At 42.7% G+C, this 24,411-nt stretch overlaps 2 protein-coding genes across 3 annotated transcripts in view; one reads left to right on the top strand and one right to left on the bottom strand.

Annotated features, from left to right (window-relative positions):
* Positions 1-6,722: 6,722 nt before the first annotated feature.
* Positions 6,723-23,469, top strand: GPRC5B (G protein-coupled receptor class C group 5 member B). Of its 2 annotated transcripts, none has more exons than XM_027683973.1 (4): positions 6,723-6,833; positions 12,806-13,815; positions 18,359-18,471; positions 19,878-23,469. In XM_027683973.1, the coding sequence occupies exons 2-4, from the start codon at positions 12,810-12,812 to the stop codon at positions 19,920-19,922; spliced, it is 1,164 nt and encodes a 387-aa protein (XP_027539774.1). In that variant the 5' UTR covers positions 6,723-6,833; positions 12,806-12,809; the 3' UTR covers positions 19,923-23,469. The 2 variants fall into 2 exon arrangements, with proteins under 2 accessions (XP_027539774.1, XP_027539775.1); XM_027683974.1 differs by having other exon boundaries at positions 22,277-23,469.
* Positions 7,670-24,411, bottom strand: part of IQCK (IQ motif containing K) — a 53,144-nt gene continuing 36,402 nt past the window's right edge. The window contains exon 9 of the mRNA XM_027683976.1: positions 7,670-7,797. Within this exon, the coding sequence (XP_027539777.1) occupies positions 7,790-7,797 (8 nt within the window). The 3' untranslated portion in view covers positions 7,670-7,789. The remainder of the gene's footprint in view (positions 7,798-24,411) is intronic.

Raw genomic sequence — 24,411 nt, forward strand, 5'->3', positions numbered from 1 at the left:
CCCTTGTGTAACACCAAGTTAGCTGAGGATAATTGTAATGAAACAGCTTCTATGGCACCAGCTTTCCTTTCCTAAGAGCAATCCTGCAGGATGCCAGTAATACAGCTCAATTATGTAAGGAAAAACCACCGATTTTTAGGAAGAACTATAAAGAGTGGTGCTCCATTGGAAAAACAGGTGCAGTTCATCACCTGTTGTCCAGCTCAGAACTCATTTCTGGGTCTGAAACAGAAAAATCCCAGCTGAACAGTGCACTTCAGGCACTGCAGTAACCTGCTGTCAGGTCTGGGGAGGAACTGGGGGGCACTCCTCGAAATGGGGAGAATGAACCACCCTTCAATCCCACATTCCAGCTGTGAATTCAGACTTGCTCAGGTTTACACCAGTTGAGATTCTGGCCAAAAGACTGGCAGAAAATAAGCTAGCAGTGACAACAGATGGTAAGGCAGGACAAGGACAGAGCTGAAAGAGCTTTTCAGAGCAATTCTTCTCTTTCCTGTGAAAGCTGTAGTGTTGATCTTCAGTAAAGGTACTTTGATTCCTGTTGAGCTCTGCTGGTCAATACAAAGAGGTGACCCTTTCTTAAGGTTGTCTTGTATCCATGGTCTAATGTGACAAAAACCCACCAGAGATGGAATAACTGGTCCTTTTTCCACTTTTTTTCACTTTCCCTTTACTGTTGGTTATGGCTTAGTTTGCTCTCATTAAGTTTATGGGAACTAGCATTTTACCCCACACCTTCACTGTGATGAGATCCTGACTTCCTTTGCATTAAAACTCCATGAAATCCGGTCATTTTATAAATGAGGAAGATTTCTGGATTCCTGGTCTACCTCCATTAACAGAATTACCGCTCTGTTTAGAGTTAGATAAGCCAGGAACATCTCAATGTGTAATTTATAAAGGCAAAGCCGAGTATTGAATGCATCAGCCTCTGAGGCTGTTCCCGAGATTCTGGCAAGCTGCTCTGTGGCCAGCAGGTGACAGTCTCAGCAACAGAAACCCTGGGCAGCTCACAAAGAGGGGATTGTTCAATATTCTGCCAGGATTCAAACGTTATTTTTTTTTGGTTTTAGATACATAAACAGTCCACAACAGAGGGCAATATTTTTCACCAAACATGCCAATAAACAGAAAGGCCAGAAAAATTTCTGAGCGTGATTTCCCACCTCCTCAAGGAGATAATTCAGAAAAGAGCATGAATTGCAGTGAGCACTGCACTCAAGAGCTGTCAGCACCATTCTTAGCAGAATTCAAAAAAAAACCCAACCCTTTGCACCTCAGTGTAAGTGTAAAACCAGCACATATAAACAAAAGCACCCATAAATCAAGCCCATTTGAAATGTAAATCCATCGGAGGGTGTCACAGTTACACCAGCCGATACCTTTAAGGTGTTGAGGAGGGAACAGGATGTAGAAAATCTCTACGTGCGTTGTAGGTGACTGTAACATTTTTCTGCAGCAGCCCTAGACAGGGCTGTGTCCCAGCCTGGAGCACAATGGCATCTGTGAGCACAGCCACATGCCACAGCCTGGCTGCCTGTGATGGCCAAGACAACTTTTGCAGCAACAGCTAAGAAAACATTTCCACTGCACATTTAGACACATCATGTTCCTTACAGAGATGGCTGCATCTTGTTTAAAACCTAAAGGAATACAAGAACTGCTTGAACGGATTGGTCAGGACCAGAGTGTGTGGTTTATGGGAAAAATGAGAACCCACAGTGGGTGGAGGGAGGGTTTCTGCTCCACAGCCATTCCATGTCATTCCCTGCTGTAGAGCAGTCACTCTAAGAAACCTTGTTGCACCCACCACCATCCACAGCCACGCACCACAAGGAAGCTCAAGGTTCTCCAGCAGAAATTGCTGTTCTTGGCCAGGGTCACTAGCTCTCCAATACATGAGGTTTTAAGAAAATTTTCTCATGCCTGGAACAGAAAGCCACAAATCATTTGCTTGATCAAATTTATTTTAATCCAATTGGGTCTTTGCCTGAGCAAAAGTTAAGAATAAACTTTTTTAATCTAACTCGTTTGGCCAGTTTGAGAGGTATCTAGCCAGAGCCTCAGAGATGGTATAGCAACAACTCAATAAATCAGAGATATGCTGATTTAAATATCTGTCTCTGGTGGTTTTCCTTGTGAAATTGAGATTCGAAGGTGTGCAAATTCCCATAATCACATGCCTGGTGTCACAGATCATCTTGATTCAAATTGTGTTTTAATTGAATTCTACCAGCTGCTGCATTAAATCTTAAAACTCATCCATGTTCCTCTTCAGTTTAAAGTAAGCATTTATGCATTAATAGTGTGATAAATAATGTGTTAAGAAAACAAACAAATATCACATTGACTGCACTGTAAATCTTTCCCACATCACTTCTCTCTTGTCCTTGTGTGGAGAGCTGTGACTGGTAAGTGGAGGAGACTCACTGCCTTCCCATACAGTGTATGTCCAGACAAGTGATGGGGTGAACCACAGGACAGGTTGTATATATTACCAAACAGAAAAAGAATTATTAGTAGGTGCAGAGCTGTAAAAGGTGTGTTCTCACCTTGGTTTGTCTAACCCAAGTTGAAAAACAGGTATAATTTGGATCTCAACACAGATGTGACATCCAACACTATGGCCACCTACCCACACTCTCCAACCTGAGAGCACCTTTCTTTTGTGCCATGGATACAAGTTCTTCTAGATTACATTTCTCCTTAATTCTTTCTTTCCCTCTCCTCCATGTGTCCATCTCCTTCCTGACATCCTTCTCTTTCTTCATACTGATTTCAAGACTCTTTTCTTCCTTCATTTCCCCTTTCCCCCTTCTCCTCATTAACCACATTGAGTCACCCAGACCCATTTAACAGAGTACTGTGGAGAGCAGACTCTGCCTTGGGCAGTGCAAGGAGCAATGTGTGAAACCCTCTGCAGTAACAGAGAAATCATCTCACGGTGGTCACACAAATCTTGCTGTCTCCTTGACGCTGGCAACCAATGGGAGCACCAGGATTTGTATCCCGCCCTGAGAAAAAGCAGGGCAAGTATTAGGCAAACTAATCACGCTGCAGGGATTTGTGTAACAAAAAGTACCTCTGCTTGGGGGTCAGAAATGGTGTGAATCAACCGCAACACCATCACTGGGGCAAATTCACCTGGTATCTCCATATTCTCTTCTGTCACATTCATTATTGGGGCATCTCCACATCCAGGAAGAGATAACAGAGCTGGGCTGCCCCACGATTAAGGCACACGGTCTGTCTCAGGGTATTCTTTCCAAGACTGCTGGAAAACAAACTGCTTTACAGAGGGTTGGCTTCCCCTCGCACAGCCCTGTCTGTGCCCGGGGCCTCGACACGCTCCCTAATGCAAAGAGTAGTAATGCAGCCTTAATGATCGCTGTCATTTCCATGTGCCTACTGCTGATCTCTTAATGAAATATTCCAGTTAAATTGCACTGGCGCAAGCACAGTTCCACGCTGGCAGGAGCTGCAAAATCGGTCAACCCAGTGAAAGGGTTCTGCAGGAGCTGCTGTACAGTAGGGAAGTTGTTGGTGAAATACTGCTGGGACAGCTTTTGTGCCTGCTCCTGCAATAGGCATGACACCTTCCTGGATTTCTGAAGGAAAAGAAGAGAACAGAGGATGGAAATTGCCTTGATCTCAGTTTGGGACACAGAAAAAAATCTGAAATGAGGATGACAGTCTGTGGCGATATGGATTTGGCATTCATTGATGGGTGAGTGGTATCCACTCAGCACTGCTCTAACAGGCTTACTCCCTGCTGTCAAATCCTGCTAGGAGCACTGCTGCAGAAGAGAAAAAATGGGAATATGCAGCACCACACAGACTTTCTGTTTACCTATTGTCACAAGCAGGAAACCAAATATTTGGGGGAAAAAAAGCTAAATATCTCTTCAAAGACCAATTGTGTGCTGTAGGCAATAGGATAGTAGAATTCCTGAAAAGTGGTGAGTTTTTAAATTTGAGTATACTATATGACCAGTCTAAAATAAAAACAAATAAATAACACACATGTTCTTCACCATTCCAGAGATGAAGAAAAGCATTAAACTTACACCCCTGTAAGCCATCAGCTCTGGGAAGTATTGCACAGCATAAGCAGAGGTCTCTAAATTTCTCCTTTACTTTGGCCTTGCATACCTCCCCCCTTCCCCAGTCTCCTCCAAGCACTGCTCACGTGCAAGCAGTCACTGGCTGCAGCCACTGCAGGGTCCCAGGAACTGTTGTAGGAGCTGGGAGTGCCGTGTAAAATCCAGGAATGCACACAGTCCATCTGGGGCACAGCAGCCACTCCATCCTTATACCTGCTCTCTCGAGGTGAGGAAATGCTGAAGGTGCTGGTGACCTAGTGATTGACTGATAGAAATACTTTTCTCCTTAATAAAAGCGTATTTTCAGAGCATATTTCGAAGTTAACTAGTAAGAAAGTAATGCAAGAGGGGCTGTGATTTAGTTCATCTACTCTACCAAGTCGTCCTATAATTTCCTTGATGACTCTGCCCTGTCCTACACATTTTGCTGGTAGCTAACACTAAAAACTGCTTCAGCAGGACAGTCCTATTCGGTAATGACCCACTAGTAATGGTTGAGAGGGGCATTATCTTTCCTGTTCTATCCGTACAAGGCAAAAGAGAGAGGCCATTTCCTTCAGGGAACCAGGGCTGTGTTAGAGACACAGGAAGAAGGGAACAATGCCCGAGATTTGCATTTGCTGAAGGGCTCAGTACATTGCTCCCTTGTGAGCCGGCCAAGACCGACAGTACATGAATCCTTGTGATTCATCCTTCCCCCTGATCTACCTCTCTGTATCCAGCATGGCACAGAGAACTCTGTGTGTTTATTTATACACAAAAAGGTCTTTACTTGGTAGTGTAGTATTTGGGTGCTTGGCTCAGGCTCTCAAGCCAGAGCAGGGGTACAGACTGATCTGGTGAATCAGTATTTTCTACTTTCCTGCCAGACTGCTGAGTGACCTTGGGCAGTTTACAGCAGCTTCACCTCTTACCTCTTACCACCTCAGTTTCTGTAAAATTATCCTGCTTAACTTTGAACAGCATGTAGCTATTGACCGACGCAGGGGAAGGGTATATTGCTTACGTGTGACTCAAATAAAGCCAGTGCCTACAATCTGGAATCAGCAAGGTAGAGAAACTGAGAGAGAAAAAAGCAGAAATGTGAAATTGTTCCTCTGCCTCAGCTTTTCTCGTCCTGCTGCCTAAATGCAGGCAATTACAGCCCAACCCCACCATCTGATTTACTCCATGTCAGCCACGCTGAGAAGTTCAGGTAACCCCCCAAGGCATCATAAATGACAGATAAATAAGCCCACGCATATTAGGAAGAGTCTGTCTAAAGGTTACAGTTCTGCTGTGCTGAAGAATGCACATTTCAGGGCAGACACTTCCTTTTGGAAGGCTCTGGATACAGAAACCTGGCAAGAAGGGCAGGGTGCTGCCTGCGTTGAGGAAGGGCACACACAGGTCACTCCTCGCTGGTGACTTCATGTTGGCTGTACCTGCCCAAATTTTTGCTAGAGTTTAAGTGAAAGCACAACCCAGGGATGCACAACACGGCGCAGCTGCTGGTCACGGACGTGTCACACAGATGGACTCTAACCGGTTCAAAAGGCAAATGAGTTTCTGCTGCTCATGAACATCTTATGCTAAGCCTGACTGTCTTTCCCTCCTACAAATAACTCCTCCTGGAGTTTGTAGAAAGCCCTGTCTACGACTGTCTCGGAGCTGAACCGTGAAGCTGGAAAGCAGGAGACCAGCTGCACGTTGGGAGGTGGGAGGCAGACAGCGAGCAGTCCCCAGCATCGCCTTTGCAGGGCCTCGTGTGCAGGGGCTGCTCCCGTGCGCTGCTGCGTGAGCAGCCGGTAAAGTGTCACTTGCACGATACACAGGCTCCCGGCGTTTTCTCTTCCAGGTGTTCAGCTGTTGTCTCAGGCTGCGGCAGGTCGGAAGCTGAATCCAGAGCAGGTTTGGTGAACGTATCCAGCCCCTTGCAAAATCTCCCGCTGTCAGAGAGCTGAAAACCCCCTCACCTTTGCAGTCCCACACCTGGCCGTAGGAGCGTGCATACGCAGCCAGCCCGCCCAGGAGGGGGGTCCCAGTCCTTCCCGTCGCACTCCTTTGCGCAGGCAGGAATGCCCGTCCGTGTGCTGTGTGCCCGCTCCCGCCCTGCGCTCTGTCCTGCCGTCACGTCACCTGAGCACGTAGAGCTGCGGCCATGTGTGTGCCCCGCTGTGCGCTCACAGCGGCGATACGTGCCCGGCTGTACCTACGGTGCGAGGGTGTGTGAGTGTGTGTGTGAGTATCAGTGCGTGTGTATCAGTGTGTGTGTGAGTGTCTGAGCGAGGTGCGTGTGCACGCAGCCCCTCTCCCCTGAGCGCCGAGCAGCCCCGGGCGCCCCGGTGTCGCGGGGGTGCGCTGTCCCCGGGGTACGCCCGGCCCCGCCGAGCAGAGGGAGCTCGACGCCGCCGAACCGGCCCGGCTCCAACCGGGCAGTGCCGCGCCGTGCGGGGCGAGCTCATCCCCCCCGTGCCGATCCGATCCGCGCCGTGCCGGGAGGGCGGGGCGGTGGGAGGGGGCTGTCCGCGGGGCCGCGGCGCGGCGGAGCGGCGGGCGCAGAGCGCGGCGGACACCGCACCCGCACGGCGCTGCCCGGGCCGGGCGCTCCATGAGTCGCCGCGGGGCGGGTCGGGGCTGCGCTCGCTCCCCGCCGCGGAGCCGCCGCGCCGCCGGTGCCGGGATGTGACTTGCGGCGGGCTGGCGGACAGAGCTGCCCCGCCGCCCTCGGCCGCAGCAAGACAGCGGGTGAGCCGGCGGCCAGGCGGCGGGCGGGGGGGGGGACACCGGAGCCGGGTCCGGGGGGCTGCCCCCGGGGCAGCGCTGCGGGCGGGGGGGGCACAGCGGAGCCGCTCGCCCGGCTCTGCGCCCTGCGCTGCCCGCAGAATTAGCCCGGTGGCCGCCAGCAGACAACAGGCTGGATATAGGAGTCCGGGGGGGATTAGACGGGATATAGGGCAGAATGGGGGGGGCTGGAGCAGGGGGCTGCGCTGCGCGGCGGGGAGCGGGGAGGAAAGCTGGCGAGGAAGATAGTGGAGTTGGGAGAGTGGGGACAGGCGGGGGAGGGAGAGACGGGGAAAAGAAACCAAAGAGAGAAATGAGCGAAGGGACAAAAGAGAGGAGGCTGGAGCGGGATAGGCATCGTCCAGGGAGGAGGAGGAGGAGGCGGAGGTTGCAGGCGGATTAAGGGGAGCCCGGAGCGGCAGCCGCGTACCGGCCGCACGGAGGGGCCGCTCGGCCTCGCACCGCGCTCGCGGGGGAGTTGCAGCCAAGCCCGGCATCTCATCGCATTCCCCAGCGGGAGCTCAAGGGCAGCAGTAACGGGGTACAGGCCGAGGGGGAAGAGCCTTTTGTTGGCCCTTCGCCGCCCCTGTCCGGTCCCGGGGTTAGCGGGAGCCCCGGCTGGATGCGGAGCAGTTTTCTCTCTAGTTGATAAAAGCCCCGTCTCTGTGTTACCTCTCCGCAAAGCCACGCAGTGATAGGATTTAGCACTTATGTGAACCCTTTGTTTACACCTGCCCTAATGTTTATCCCAAGGCTAACAGGATTTCCTGCGCGCTGAACCCAAACACCCAGGTTGGTGCTCAGCGCTAGCACGGAGTACCTGTTTATTGGGGATACGCTTGCTGCTTACCAGCAGGGAATATCGGGGTTGAGGTGTCCTCTCGCTGCATCAGGAGAAATCAGGTGACAGAACCCATCTGTTAGAAGGCTGTGACATGAATAGAAACAGTCTGAGAATTAGAAAAGAAAATAAAAACATTGATTACTGTCATTGATTGCTATCGGTTGTGAAATCTACGCTAGGCACTGTGGCCAGAAGGATCCGGGCACAGGCGATTCACCGAAGGGAATCTGACCGAAGGGAATTGTGAGCACCTAGAACATTAGCAAGATCCCTTCATATTATATTCAGCATTACAAAATATTTCTAAATGAAAGCAGCACTTTTTCTACGTGTCCTTTTTGGAGTGGGGTCTTGCTTTCTGTAACCGTGAGGCTCTGCAGAGCATTATATGTATCTAATGCAGGGGCTGTCAAAATCACTGCTGTATTTTTGCCTACAAAGCACAATTGCACTATTAATTATTATTCTGGAAAAACACACATCTCTTGAGTAGTCTGATCTCAACTTGGCTGTTGCTGCTCTGTTATCAGTCCTGAAGCTCATTCTTCTGATCTGATCAAAAGCAGCTGGCAGAGATCCCGTGTTGTGATTAATTCCTCACTCACTAGCATCTCTCCACAACACTTCATGGTGGGGGCGGTTTTCTTTTGGAAATTGCACAGTGAACCAGTCTTGTGTCTGTGTGGCAGGCAGGTTACTATTTGTGCTACTATTGCTTATATTTACTAGGTTGTTTTTCTTCTTTGTGATTGGATGCATCTTCTTGTGTCTGTTGACTAACATTAGAATATGGGAAGGGGTAAAACATCTAACCATGAATAGCCTAACCCTAAATCTTCACACGATTACAGATTTATGTAGCAGCATACAGCAATATCTTTTTGACTGGATATTTGCAAGCTTTGGTCTGAAGACTTTAGTTATGGAAAGCCTCATTGATTTTTAACCATGACAACTTTTTGATGACAACTGTGAGATTTTCTGTTTCTGCTTAGTTGCTTGTAATTGTGCTTCATACCTGCTGGGGCAGCTTTGTGTCTGCAATTTCTGTAGTGATTCTACACCAGATAATGTAACGTAGGAGACTGCACTCTGTGGAGTTATTACAGCTGTCATTGAGAGCTGTCCTGCTAATTGTTTGCTGCTTTTGCCTGAAATGTGTAAGGCTCATTGATTCATTTTAAGTGCTTTTGGTTGCTCTGGTTTTAGGTATGTTACCCTAATAGCTTTACCGAAATAAAATTGTGGAGAGCAGTTGGGGGGGGAGGGGGTGGAAATCTCAAGTTGATTTCCTTCTGTATGAACCGTTCATTCAACTATGTGGGGGCTGTATTGCTGCCACTTACTGTATCCGTGCTGGAATGTTTCTGTGGCATTCCTGTATTACTATTGCTGTAGTTCTCTGGCAATAGAAACGAAGTGCCAGCCAAAAAGAGCGCTATTGTTACTACCATGAGGTTGCATAACTTTGGTAAGAGCTAATCTAGACATAAAGAGGTAAAAATACTCCTCCTCTACAGTTACTGATTTAGGTAACCACCAGTGAGAATGTGCAGACAGATTTTACTACAAAATCTCAGACACAGGACTCTGCCATCCTACACACTGCACAGGCTTGAGGAAGACACTATTTGAATAAAACACCCATATTGATATATTTCTTTTTTCCTAAGCAACTTTTCTGGAAAAAAAAAACTTTACAGTTTTCCCTTCAAATTATTTAGTCTGTCGTTTTAGCTTAAGTTGTGGTATTCCCTTGCAAGACTTGTATGTTGTAATGCAGTGTTTTCCCTTGTTTTTACAACTGTCTGTGTTCAGTGCTGAGTACCAACACTAGAAAGGGGATTTTTTCGTTGGTGTCATCACAGGGAGTTGATTATTATTGCCAGTTTTTATCCAGTCAGGCAGAAATACATAGTAAACAGGTTGGAAACAAACTGCTATATTCATACCAGTGGAGAGGAAAAGATTTCTCCTTTTGAGACTTCAAGCCCTGCTTGCAAGCTTTGGTCTGGGCAGGATCTAGTGTTCAGTGGGACTTAACTGACATTTGGTAGGAAATGATTTCACACCAGGAGTACCTGTCAGCCATCCTAGAGATTTCTTGGTCAGTGCTGTAGCAGTCTAGAACCTTACTAAGAGGACCACTGTTTATCTCCATCAGCTTTCCCGAAAGTAGTTTCACAGATGGAAGTAACTTGAGAAAACTCCTCTGGAGTTGAACATCTCTGCATTTCAGGATATATTTTTATCTGCATTCTCGATATGTTTTGTCACAGCTTAATTTCCCCTTTCCAAAAGAAGGCACTTCTTCGTGGAGGGGGAAATACTTAAATTCATTAACGCTCCCTTCCCCCCTCCCAAACACTTCCAAATAGGAAGAGGAAACAAATGATGGGCTGACAATATGACTGCTTACCCATGCAGCACAATCTCCATGGAAACAGACTGTCCTAGAATAGCTCAATCACATGAGGGTTACATGACATGAATAAAGTAACCAGAAAACTGGAAAATATCTTAGAACTGGGGATACTTGCACTTAATTCATTACCCCCCAGGTTTTTGGAGAGTAGCTAATAAACAAAGCTAGTATTGAAAGCAATTTAGTCCATGCTTACCATAATTTGTAAGTGATGGGATAGTGGAAAATTAACATGACCCTCACTTAAGGGCTGTTTATTGTTTCCAGTTTGGGTGACATTTAGAATGAATTTTGAATCATTTTCCATATGACCTCCTCCTCCTTGAAATGGTACCACTGGTTTGCAGCATTGCCTTAGTAGATCCCAGTGGATTGCCTCTCTTTGTGTCAGCAGGCACTGACCATTTCACACTTTTTAGGACATTTCAGATATTCTAGAGTAAATTCGCTAGTTGAAGAAGGAATTGTAGAATTACCTTCAGAATGTTTCCTTCTAGTTAATGATGTACTCACAAGGCAAGGAGATTTATTGAGTGTAACCATATTCAATACAAAACTGCATATGTTTCACTGATGATTAGTTTTCTGTCTGTAAGGTCAGTGTTTTTAACATGAGTGTTGTGACAGAGTCATTGAGAAACCTATTTTACAAATAAGACATAAACAAGTATATATTCTACCAATTCACCGTAAAGTAAATTAAAGATATGTAGAAATCCCAATTCATGTGTCATCAGGTGCAGGACACTGCATCATTAGAACACTGCAGCCCTTTCAACAGTGCAAAGATATGCTAATTTCTATGGGCAAGCAGAGATTGTTGATTGCCCTTTTCGTGTTTGTTCAAGCCCAGATCACATTATTTGTCACAGCTCCCACTTCTGAGATGAAGGTTTTTAATAGGATGTTTTGTCTGTTGTGTGAGTGAAGACCACAGAGTCATTATGCATTTATATTAGCACATTTGCTGTCTTGGTGCCTCTAATAGGAAACATTACAATCCTGATCATCTCTCTGCTGGCAGAGGCTGAAAATGGCCATTGGTCATTATGCAGTGAAACATTAGTTTGAAGACTGAGATCCTCAAGATTTGACTTTGGTCATCACAGGCCTATAATGCACAGGAAGAAAATCCACAGTTCTCAGCTATAAGAGGCCCTGTACAGTTTTGTACAGTCTATGTTAATAGTTTTCGTGTTGGTAATGACCAGCTGTGCTCGACACAAAAACACTGCACTGTTACTTTAAACTATTTTCAACTCTCATCAGAGTTTTTGAAGTTTTCATTAAATGCAGTTCTGATCCATGAAATAGCTTTGGACAGGTAACCATTTAGGGCTGTTGTCTGACTTACAAAAGAGCTACTGACAGTTTCTCTGCTTTTCGCTTTGTGTCCTAGACATGTCACATGAGCAGTGACTCGCAGTGACCAACATCACTGCCCGTTGATGTGGTGGTTTTGTTCGTATGGTCACACCATACAGGTGGGAGTCTTGCTCTGAGCACTCTTAGCCTGGCACGTTGCTCCCATCAATGGGCAAGATCCTGCTGGAACTGCAGCACTAACTGCAAGTGAAGGTTACCAGTGTCAGCTTTCAGGGCTGGTTCACGCAGTGTTTACTCCAGACTGCCCTTACGGGGCAGCTCTTGCCCAGGCACGCTGGGCAGTTAAAGGTTATATTTTTAACAATCTCCTTTGCCTTTCTTTGCTTAATATAAACAAATGCTATAACATATGAATTTTTAAAGCACCTAACCCGTGTTCTTCCTAAAACTAAGTTGGGATTTGTCCAGGCTTTTGGTCCTGATGGTCAAGTGGGATGTGTTGTGTTCCTGGAGAGTTTACCATTGTTTACTCTCTGGATCTGGGAAAGTGATGCTCTGTTTTTTGTAATTTGTTTCCTTTGTATGGCTTTGGACTTGCTAAGAAGCACAATGAGTCATTCATTTTTGACTAGCTGATTGATGACACTGCATGTGTGCACCATTGTCACAGAATATGGGATTTTTCTAGCTAACCATTCCCATTTGCAAATGCTATCTAATACCTGGGCTTTGGAAGAAGATGAAAGAAGTGAATATTATAACTCTTTATTGACCAAGCATGAAAACAAGATTTTCCTTTTTTAAAAAAAATACAATGTTTATTTTCCTTGGACTGATTTATCCTTTAAGTAATAATTTATAAAGTGCTTTTTACTCTTCCTTTGTTCCAGTGAAAGGAACAAGGCTGTGGAACAGTCTATTTGTGGTATAGCTTACACTTGCATCAGGCCCAGTGCAACTTACACATACTTTAAGTACCTGAATTTGAATGGGGTATTAAGTTTGAACAGGTAGTAAGTATCTAAGTACTGTGTATAATGTATTGATTTGCACCAGGATACATAATTTCTTCTGGCTGTGCTTTAGGATATTTGCAGGGGCAGAGTTTGGCAACGCTGTTTTCAGTCTATGCAAACACAGTAATGAGCCAGTTTGCATTCTGAGTACAACAGGCAAAGCAGCTTCTGGGAGGGCAGCAAAGGGGACTGGGGGTAGGCTGTGCCAGGCAAATACAGTGCGAAAACAGTAAACACGGGCTACAGAAACCAGCTCTGCTTCCAGTGCCTGTGAAATCCTCCAAAGTGAGCTCCAGCTAAACAAATACTTTGTTGTCTCCGACAGAAAAATGAAAACCTACCCAGCCATCGGTTTCTTCCTCCTCTTCGTGATCAGCTATGGCTCTTCGGAAAACTCCAGCACGCCCAGGGGGTGCGGACTGGATCTCCTCCCTCAGTACATTTACCTGTGTGACCTGGATGCCATCTGGGGGATCGTGCTGGAGGCGGTCGCAGGGGCAGGTGTGCTGACCACATTGCTGCTGATGCTGATTTTGCTGGTGAGGCTGCCCTTCATCAAGGACAAAGAGAAGAAGAGCCCCCTGGGAATGCACTTCCTCTTTCTCTTTGGGACTCTGGGACTGTTTGGGCTGACGTTTGCTTTCATCATACAAGAAGATGAAATGGTGTGCTCTACCCGAAGGTTTCTGTGGGGAGTTATCTTTGCTTTGTGCTTCTCGTGCTTGCTAGCTCAAGCCTGGAGACTTCGCAGACTAGTTCGCCATGGGAAGAGTCCATCTGGCTGGCATCTAGCTGGGGTGGCGATCTGCCTGATGCTCGTGCAGGTCATTATCGCAACCGAGTGGTTGATACTGACGATTGTCAGAGATAACAAGCTGGCCTGCAGCTACGAGCCGATGGATTTTGCTATGGCTTCGATTTACGTTATGTTCCTGATGGTATTTACCATGGGATTCTCGTTTTTCACTCTCTGTGGAAAGTTTAAGAAGTGGAAGAAAAATGGAATATGCCTCATTATAACCCTTTTTTTTTCCATTCTGATTTGGGTGGCCTGGATGACTATGTACCTCTTCGGTAATGCTGAGCTACAGAGAAGAGACAAATGGAGTGATCCCACTCTGGCTATTGCACTGGTGTCCAGTGGTTGGGTGTTCGTAATTTTTCATGCCATCCCAGAGGTCCACTGTACCATCCTTCCATCGCAGCAGGAAAACACTCCCAATTATTTTGATACTTCGCAGCCAAGGATGCGCGAAACTGCTTTTGAGGAAGATATACAGCTTCCTCGGAGCTACATGGAAAATAAAGCCTTTTCAATGGATGAACATAACGCAGGTAAGAATTTGCTATAGAGGACTGTATTTTTCTGTAGTAGTCAAAAAAACTTATCTGTATGAGACCTTTTTCAGGTGTTCAAAACAAGGGTCATTAGAAATGCCATATTTTGCGTGCAACATATTGTTCCCTTTTACATTAAGAAATCACTCAGTGAGGGGGAAAAATGCAGCAAATACATGTGTTAAGTTAGAAGGATTCTTCTGCATGTTGTTTTTTCTTTGAAAAACTGAACAATTTGAAATGCAAAACCCTATTTTAAATAGTTTAAATGACACTTTTTGTCATTAGCAGGTAACAACATTTAATACAAAATATTTTCCCCAAACCCAAGAAAAAAATAAAGTGGTCTATGTTACAAAACGCTCAGCCTCTTGAGCAACAAAACAATTATGATTAATTATATTTCCATTAAAATTAATTTAGTGCCACTTTGTGTCACTGTGGGGGAAAAATGCCAAGTGGCTTATAGAGAAGTTCAAAGACAGCCTTTGTTCTGAAGGCTTTAACGTCTGAGGTTTCACAGAGGTTTTGAGGTAATTTGCTTTCCTTGTCACAGAAGGATGCGTGAAGACACATCATTAATATTTCCAGAGAAAATGTTTTGGAGTGATTACTGAAAGAACCAGCAACAACTGGGTGCTTAAGAGATCCAGAGCATTGCTGAATGTTTAACCCGTGTCAGAAATGCAGGGGTTACCCTCTGACCTGGGGAGGGGGAAGCAGGAGCCCGATGGGGTTGCGGAGGGGGGTTGTGCTCTGGTGCTGTCCCACACTTGGGTAAAGGGTTTCATTACTAGTCACACTGATTTTTATTCGCTCTAATTGAAAAGAATACTGGCCTGGTATCCCAGCCAGGAGCTGCCACATTGCTTTGGCAGCCCCCAAAAGGCAGCTTAGGACACATTGTCCAGGCACTTCACCTTTCTATTTGTCTTTACCCGTCTTTGATTTCCTCTGGGTACAGACCAGACACAGAAGAAAACAGCACTCTTGTTTGGCACAATGGCAGGTCAGGAAGGCATTTTTCCTTTAAGTTTTTAAGCAGTAAGTTTAAAGGTCTCCTTCTAAGTATGGAAGTTTTGAACAGAAAGGAGTTAAGTTCTGTGAACAAATACCACAAGGGCAGTGGTAATACAAAAATCAAATGGATAAAAGAATGGTTGCTATTACTAATGTTCCAGAGCAACAGAGGCAGCTGCACTATGGACTGTTGAAAGCACTGTTTTTTTCTGGGTATGTTTTTGGTTTTTTTAACTGTCCTCCATCCCCCATTAAATTAATTTCACAGTAAGGTAACTGCAGTGACTTCAGTGGAGCTATTTCTGACTAAGGCAGATCTAAGAACAAAATTGGATCTTTCAGTCTATATAATTCCAATTCATGCATGTGTTTAGAAAAAAGAATTCAAAACTCCTCTTTCATCTAATCATTCAGTAATTAAGTTTTTCAGTGAAATGGATAGATGTGTGATAGCTAGAAAATCATTATAGTGTCTATTATACTGCAATTTATGTTCTGTTTTAATCTATCCAAATCTTACTCAGTACAACACAAAATTGATTTCCTTATCTGATGCCCTTATTAATATTTATCTTAATAAATGCATGTCATTCATAGTGCCATGGCATGGGGTAATTTTTAATAAATCAAAACAGATTCGATATTCCTTTGCAGCAGTTCTTTAAGCACAGACTTGGGACAACAGTGTTTGGAGACAAAACTTATTATTATGGTAGAGACAAAGTAAATACAGGCAGTAATAATCAAGTCACGTATTGCAGCTGCTGAAATGTCAGTTTAAGTCAGATCACTGACATCAGCTGATGGTTGTCAGTGGTAAAGCACCTGGAGTCTATTAGCAATTGGCTCTCTGCAGGTACTTAGAGAATGTTCTCTTCTTTCATCCATTTAATTAACTCAATTGGAGAATTCATCGTTAAGAGTTTAGAAATTAATGGAAGGGTACTTTCTTCAATTATACTTGGGAATAATGTTTAAGAATGGAAGATCTACTCGTTGTGAAATTTTAGAAGACAAGATAACCAGAAAACACCTCTTAGTTCCCTGACTGTAATACTTGTTTCAGTAAATAGTCAGCTTGAAATAGAAAATATGCCCGGACAAACATATTCTCCATTAATTCCTGTTATTTCCATTAATACTCATATAAAACAATTCCATAAATTTACTCTTTTTTAAGATTTTAAGTGGCATTTTAAGAATCTGAACAAGTTTTAAACTGTAGGGTCAAACGAGCGTATGTCTTCCTAGTTTCCTTCTTTCTTAGCAAAGATGTAGCTTCAAGTTACACATCACAACAAGAGCTGTTCTATTCCAGGAATAACGTTAAGCATTAATAAAGCAAAACTATTTTAAAGTTAATATTTTAAATATCTTTTAAACAGCATATTAATCTGGGATTTTATTATTCATATGATAGGTTGCAATATCTATTTAAAAGAGTTATTTTCATAGCTGTGTCTTTTAAAAATGTTAGTAAAGTATTTAGAAACGCTGGACAAAGGCCAGTTCTCAGTGCTTTCTGGAAGTGCAGTCCACACTAGTAGGGCAACCTCTGTAGGCAAAGAAAATTTGCCTTATACATGAAAAATCTGGATGTGAAATGTAGAATGCTACAGCTGTCAGGAAACCCAAGCCCAAGCAATTCCAGTACTCCTTGAATTTCATTTAATAACTTTTAGTACTACAAGACACCATTGCAGCCAATGCCTAAAAGCAAAGTTAACAAAATTTAAAATATGTGTTAAAAGGAGACTTTGACACATTTGCTCAGATCTTCTTGGCACTGCTTGTTTTTTACCTATACATACCCTATGCAAGAGCATGTATTTAATAGTAATGGAAAAAGTACAAGGAAAAATGGTAAAACTGGTATGAGAAAAAAAAATCTAAAATGAGTGTTTTGTCCACCAGCTTTATCACAGATTCTCATCTTTAAAAAATTTTAGACTCTTTGCAATAATAGGGAAGGGAGATTTAGCAATATGGAATTGAATTTAATGGCTCTTTAAGATAGCTTTGAAATTAACCTTTTTATGTAAATATTTTGTGCAGATGTGTAAATATTTATTGATAGTATGTATTATAAAGATTTTTTTTATTTATATGTACTATCAAATACCAGTGCAATCATTTCTGTTTAACATACAAGATGTAGTCAAACGACAACAAAAAAAAAGTGCTACTGACCTTGAGATGGTTAAATATAAAATAAAAAGTACTTAATTCCAGCTTAGGTATTTTCATCATTTGTTCTCTGTGTTCTGCAAAAATATGTAATTTTAAAATATAGAGCAAATGAGGGTCTGTGTGTCTCTGAAGTCAACAATTAAGTATTTTTACCAGGGTGGAATTTCTAAATTTCCATGCTAAATAAATACTGTTCTTCCTCCTGGTGCACAGCACCCAAAGAGAGGAGCAGCAGTGGATAGAGGACAGCATATGGCAGTAGGATCCATTTAAATCTTGTTCTACACAGAGCAACAATATTAAATCCTGGCTTTATTAAAGTCTGTGCTGTAATTCTCGTAAACTTGAGCTCATTCACGATTTCAGCCAGGGAGCGTAGAATTGTAATTTGAATTAAATCTAAGAGAAATTCTTGCCCCAGGTGCCTGAACTGGGCATGTTTCATGTTTCTATTTACCAGCTGACAGATGAGTATTGCCCGTTGTAACCACGCACATTGTGTGGATAAATGAGCTCTGTTCCCTGGCCACGTCTGAACTCAGTGAAGCTATTATTTACCTCCAGAATTAAAGAGGGAGTTTTTGTGTGTCCATCCCCAGACTAGTGTAGAGAGAAAGCAGTATATCCTCACTGTGCATATCTCTCATTCAGAATATACATCTTGAACCCAAACTTCTGTAAAATTAATGGGGAGACTGATGTTTTCCTGGTATAAACGTTCAGAAGGACAGTTGGTATCTTCTCTTTTGCTTCAGTCATTTGCCATGTTTAAGCTGTTTGAAAGCAATATTTACTCCATATTTCTAGTTTCTCAGAGTAAATATAATCTGAAACATCTGGAAAATCCTTATATGCTAGTCATGCTGAAGTAATGCTCAGGGGGCTGTGAGCATGCTTACTGGCTCGAGCAAGGCTTTGGATCCCTGTCCACTGAATTTGATAGAAAGCAAATTGCAATACATTTTACTTAACCCCACAGTATCCAGGCCAACACTTTGCAAAATGCACTGTGCAAGATACATTAGAGCTTCAGTGACTGAAGATACTGAGCTTCCGCTGAGATGAGACTAAGCAAGCTTCAAAAATTTGGTTCCATTCAATTTTTTCCTGTTTCACAGCAAACAGTTAATTTTATGTAAATCTGATTCTTCCGAGATCCATTCCCAGCTATATAACAGAAACAGCTGTTCAAAAGCAATGTGAAAACTGGCATGGCAACATGAAAGTTAAAATCAGTGGCAAAGTTCCCAATAACTAAGATGGAAGGAAGATACTTTGTGACTTCACAGCTTTAATTGTGTTCTAAGAGTGCTCTCTCTTTTCTGAACAGCACTGAGAACGGCAGGATTTCGAAATGGCAGTTTGGGAAGCCGACCCAGCGCTCCTTTTAGAAGCAATGTTTATCAGCCAACTGAGATGGCAGTTGTGCTAAATGGTGGGACTGTAAGTATCAAAATGTGATGATTTAAGAGATCTTTGATATGCACTGATGTATACAACCCCTACTAATTGAAAAACCTGCTTTTAGCTTATTCACAGCAGGGGGAGAGCTATAAATGAAAATTCGGGCAGCAAGTATGCATGTAATGCTTCCCTTCCCTCTAGAAAATATGTAATTAACAAGTATTTTGCATTTCTTTACTTGGTCATTCACATTTTGCAGTGCAGCTTGAGCAAACCAAGTTTTTTTGTGAGACTACATGTTCAATGGCCCTTTCAAATCTAATTTGTGTTAAAATATTTAACATAACTATTAAGAGACACCATTTCTAACCTGATATTTTTCAAGATTATGTGAGTCACCAAAATGTTTACAGGCCAGTGCATTGCTTCAAATAAGAATAATTGTTGCAGATAGTGGTGATCTTTCCCATCTTCTATTTTCTTGTAAAATGTATGTAATTCTTTGTAACTTACAGATTTGTACCTCTCTTGAAAAGGGGTTCATAAAAGAGGAATATAGAATATTTTAATGTTAATAGCATTGATTTTTCTTCCTTAGACAATAGTTTGGCATGCAATTCTTTGATAGACCTATTTTTCTGCAGCCTGGTTGTTGTAAGAATGGTTTAGTGATCTGATGCCAAACGGATTTTCTAAACGTTTTTCACATCATGTGTAATTCGCGCTTAAGACATTTCATATAGCAGGCATACTGTTAAAAAAGAAGAATTTTCATCCCCACATTTTTCATGCATATCTACATGCTTCTTAAAAATCTACTCATGAACCAGTTTATACTCATGTGAGTTGGGTTTTCTTTCATTTGAATCATGAGCTGATTCCATAACTCAACCTCTACATTTAAAATCAAATAACGTGAACTGATTGCAGGTCTGGTTTTGTTTTTAAATAAGTAAAGTTTTGGTTGATTATAGTGAACAGGAGGGACTAGATAAAAGAATTCTCCTGTGTGGGTAAGACAATGTGAAACATGTCAACTTGAGTAAAATGAAAAGGCTTTGCTTTGTGTCAGTAATGGATTGCATCCTTCTGATGTTTGGATTCATCTCTGCCTGTTTTCTGATACCAGAATGTGCAGCTCAGGGAAAAGGCAGTTTAAGGATGAAAAGCTTGAGAATTTGGTTTGGGGGTTTCTTTGTTTGTTTTTCTTTGTTCTGAGGTGGATACAAAGCTCAGTGGAGAACATCAGATAGTGATTAATGTGTATATATAGTCATGGTTTTTACAGAGAGGTGAATACACTGTATGGGTGGAAGATGAGTCTCTTTGTATCACTTTGCTCTAGAACTACCATCTGGAAAGCTGTCATGTACATGTAGCATGATAACACTGACTTTTGAACAGTCTAGATCTCTCAGTTATGGGTTTGTTATCCTTATTTCCAGATACCAACTGCTCCGCCAAGTTACACTGGACGACACCTCTGGTGAAAGGCTGTAGGCTGTAGAGAATAAGAATCCTTGTTGCAGATGTTGTTCCCTGGCAGTGTGTCTTTGAGGGAAGGAATCCATAACAGTACCAGAACAAAGCAACAAAACATCCAGGATCTTTCGAAATCCTACAGAGGATTTTGCCTAAATGTGAACACCATTGAACTGAGAATTGCAAAAACAAAATTGTAAAACTGAAGCTGAATCTAACTTAAAATTGAAGTAGGCACACCTTAAATTGGAAGAGGGGATATTGTGTTCTGAAATGTAAGATATTCTCTTGTCTGTAACTTGTGTGCCAGGCAAGCCTGTTTTTGGTGGTTGCCAGTTGCTTGCAAAATACCCTCCTCTCACCTAAACTTAATTCATGTTGCCACAAGAGATTGCCACGCAGGACTTCTTTCCATTTTGCTCCTTTTCCCTTCATTTCAAACATCATGAGAAGTACCTTGTTTGCTCATTATGTAGCTGTACTGTACAGTCACGTAGCATCATGTGTAGTCAAGCATTGTCACTCTGTGGCAACTAAATTCCCATTACGCCGTAGGCTGATACACTGCTCTTCAACAAGCTGGTCTAGGAGGTGCAGTTCTGGAGGGATGAAAGGTCTAGGAATGTTTCACGCGAGTTATGGAGCTTCTTGAGGCAGAGAGGGCAAGCGCAGGTCCAGCACAGAGGCAGCCGTCCTCGGCCTCACGGGAAGGATTCCCTGTTATTCCAGCCTCAATCCCGGTTGTGAGCGGAGAGCTGTGCGCTCCCACATCTCCTGCAGGCGAAGCCATTCAGTGAAACCTTGCAGGGCTGTACTTTGGCAAAGGTTTAGCTGGGAGGGAATGTGAGTGGCGTTTGCAGCAGCAGTTGGTTGTGCTGGTGGGTGAAAGGCAGCGCTGCTGCCCTGCCCAGCGCTGGGGTCGGGCTGATGGCCAGGCGGGAGCGCGGGGGCAGCTGAGGAGCACTGACCACCCCTGGGAGACACTCAGCAGCAGAGTAGGGTCGAGACCTCCCTTTCTAGTCCCTGTTCGTATGAGTAGTCCCCTTGACTGCAGTTGTTTGTGCATTTAAATGTGGTTGTGCATTTTAGTGCCTAGAGAGTAGAATCTCCGTGCTGGAGGTGGTTTGTTGTTGTTTTCGTTTATTTAAGGTGGTTTCTTCCCTACTTCTCCCCTCCCCATCCATTTTCTTGAGTTGATATAAGGCAGACTTGCTCAAACCTTTTTATCTTTGTTTTCTCCAGGTTATTTAAAAGGTTCCCATTGCCCATTTTTTGTGCCATGGTTTTTCATTATATTGAAGCAATCATTCCTTTCTTTAACATTTAATACATATCGGACATTGAAAACATCATTGTATCCTCACTGTTTGGCCAATGTTAATCTTAGCTTTCCTCGATACTAAAAGCTAATTGTTTTTACTTGAAGGCATAGGAAACATATAACAATTAAACTTTGCATATGCTGTAATAAAAATATATATTTTCAAACTAAAAAAAAATAAAATGTACAAATAACTGAATAGCTTAGTAGCTTCAGAGAAAGAAGTTACTTGCTGTGTACTGCAAAAGAAAGACAAGCTTTTTATTTTTCAAGAGTCTTCCTGATTCTTCATGTACCTCCATTTCTACTGAATTAGGAACCTAGTCCTGCAGACTTGTACTCCCACGAGTAGTCCCATCGGCACCAGTAGGTCTACATACAGGTACGGAGGCTGCAAGACCAGTCCCTAAGTGTTGCACACAGATATATGTATATATATATATGGAAAAATATATATTGCCATTCTTGCCATGATCATCTTATGGGGTTTTATTTCAAAGCCCTTCTCCTCCAGAAGCAATGTTTTTCTGTCATGCATGAGTGAAGGAGTACGTCAGCACCCCCCTGCCCTTCCCTCCTCGAGGCAAAGGAAGCATGTGCTTGTTTTAGGGATCCTTTATTTCATTTTGTATGTAACTAGATGGCCTTAGTAACCAAGTAGGGTAGGGGTGGATATTGCATGCTATCCAGTGACTTAGAAATACATTTTGCTTGTTTTAAGCAGAGCTTTGATCAAATAAGACTATTTGAGATAATGATAGCTACCCATATGATGCATAATTTGGAACAATAAAAAAACTATTACCTATCACTTGCCTGCAGAATTTTGCTTTTAAAAAACAATTAAAAAAAATCCCTCATAAAACTCTATCATAAAAACATATAAGATGACCATGGCACAAATGGTAGGACAGCTTTCTTTTTAAAAGTTTATCATGCTACAACCAAGACTGATGAAATATAATACACATTTTACAGACCTTGGACAAAATCTGTACAAGATATAGTTATCTTAAGACACTTTTTTTTTTCTTTTTCTAGATGTGACTGAATTGATAAATAGAGTTCCCAATCCTGCTTCTGATGAAGTTGTTTGGAATTTGAGGCCTTATGCAAAGATAGGGCCAGATCCTAGAAACTGCTCCTCACATGACTAGTCTCATTGGGTTAGTCATGTGGACTATTTACAAAACTAAAAATTAGCAGGATTGGGTTTAACGTGTGGTGGTGAAAGTGTGGCAATAGATTAGGAGGGTCTTTATTTTCCAACTTTATACAATTAGTAATAAGCAACTTTTTTTTGTAAACTAGTCTGTGATGTAAAATGCCCCAAATAAAACTGTAATTGAAGAAAGGCACCTTTATGTTAACTTATATTTTTGTTACAGTATTTACTTTTGCCTTTTTTGAAAGTTTTCTAGAATGTAGAGCATCTGTGAAAAACATAATAAGTAAGTAAGCACAAGCCTTTCGCAGTTCTCCTAATTATAATTAGCTTTTATACTATAAAAGCTACTGTGTTGTCCCTTGATGGTTATGTGCTTATGGTGTTTCCATGCAGAAAAATGGAATCACAGAGCATCTGAAAAAACTATTACCAAAACAAGATTTATAATGACTGGCTTTTGGTCAATGGCTGGAAAAGAGTTCAAAGCCATTCTTTACAGATCCTGTCCCGCTTTCAGATGAGTTGAGGGTGTTTGAGGCTTGCCAGAAAATATGTAGCATCTTCAGAAGAACACTCTCAAGACATACAATTGTTTCTATAAACAAGGTACATGAACTACTATAAAACGAGCTGTTTCAGCTTTTAGTCTAAACACAGGCATCTTGGTTGGCTTTGTTTGAGCTTGATGCCTTGGATTTAACCAAAGGCCATACAAAAGGGAGCATTGTAGCTTTTATAATAAAACAATTGGACTATTCTACCAACTTACAGGATTACAAAGCAGGTGCTTTTTATTAATTGATGAGAGCTAAAGCTCATTTTTGATAGATAATATATATTTATTAATGTATTAACGTGTGTTTTATAACGTACCCTTTTTTCCGCTGATTGTTGCATACTGGTATCTTATTAAGTACATCTTTAAAGGATTTTCAAGACAATCAATGTGTACCATGATGACTGTACATAAGTATACAAAACTACAAAGGTTGTAAAGCATGGGCAAATGTTTTATTTTCAAAATGCTGTTCTTAACGAGAATAAAGGCTTTACTATTTACTTACAATGTTTGTGTTAACTTGCTGTTAAAATCCACCTGAAGTTTTTCCATTACAGTGAACGAATGGTGCTACAGACAGCATTGTAAGTGTAAGCTAAGTTAAACTGAAGAAAACAGGCTTCTAGAGGCCACATTCCTCCACCTTTGGCCACATTCCCATGCTTACCCTTAGCTCTGGCACCTATCAAACCCACAGTGAGCCAGTCAAAGAGATGAGAAGCCAAACTCTTAACAGACTAGTGATTTTTTTTTTCCAGTTGGCTCAGCAGTTTCCTGTCCTGGCTCAATTGCTCATGCTTGGGAAAAGGAAGGGATAGGATCATACAGCTGGGGTTGAAGAAGGCTTTTTCTTCAAATGGTTTGATTTTCCAGATCTGGTGCAACAACCATCACCACTCAGGAAAAAAATCAAAGGGTGGGTACCGGTATAACAGTGAAGACAAAGTCTGTGTAAGTGATGGAAGAAATCCATGTGGAGCCACAGCAAGTGCTCTTATCCATGTTTTATCATGTGTTCATTGGAAACAATGAGATCTTTGATTTATATGGAATTAGTAGCAGAGCTGCAAATATCTTCTCTAATTGTGAAATTATAAAGGCTTAAATAACACTATGCTCAACAGGACTAAGTTAAAAAAATGAAGGCTTCTTAGCGGAGGGCCCAGTTTGAGTTTTACTGGACCTAATACAGGTAAGTACGATACATAAGATTTGTGAAAATGCTGCCACTGGGATCTTAATTCTACCCTTTCTCAGCACACGTGCTAAGTGGTAACAAAAGGGCCTTTGAATTTTTTCCCCTGCAGAAATGCAGAGCAACCTCAGCTCTCATTGCCTTCCATTGGAATTGCAGGGGCACAGCGTTTCTGCAAATCGTTCTGAACAGGGCCTGGATTTGTGCAAACTGTCACAGCTCTGCACGAGTCAGTGAAGTCCAGTTGATGCCAG

This window comes from Neopelma chrysocephalum, unplaced genomic scaffold, assembly GCF_003984885.1.
Source record: "Neopelma chrysocephalum unplaced genomic scaffold, ASM398488v2 Primary Assembly neopelma1_65, whole genome shotgun sequence".
NCBI classification, from domain to species: domain Eukaryota; kingdom Metazoa; phylum Chordata; class Aves; order Passeriformes; family Pipridae; genus Neopelma; species Neopelma chrysocephalum.

Coding starts and splice junctions, on each gene's coding strand:
- GPRC5B (XM_027683973.1), top strand. CDS start 12,810: ATGAAAACCTACCCAGCCATCGGTTTCTTCCTCCTCTTCGTGATCAGC. Junction 13,816..18,358: donor AATGGATGAACATAACGCAG/GTAAGAATTTGC, acceptor TTTTCTGAACAG/CACTGAGAACGGCAGGATTT. Junction 18,472..19,877: donor TTGTGCTAAATGGTGGGACT/GTAAGTATCAAA, acceptor CCTTATTTCCAG/ATACCAACTGCTCCGCCAAG.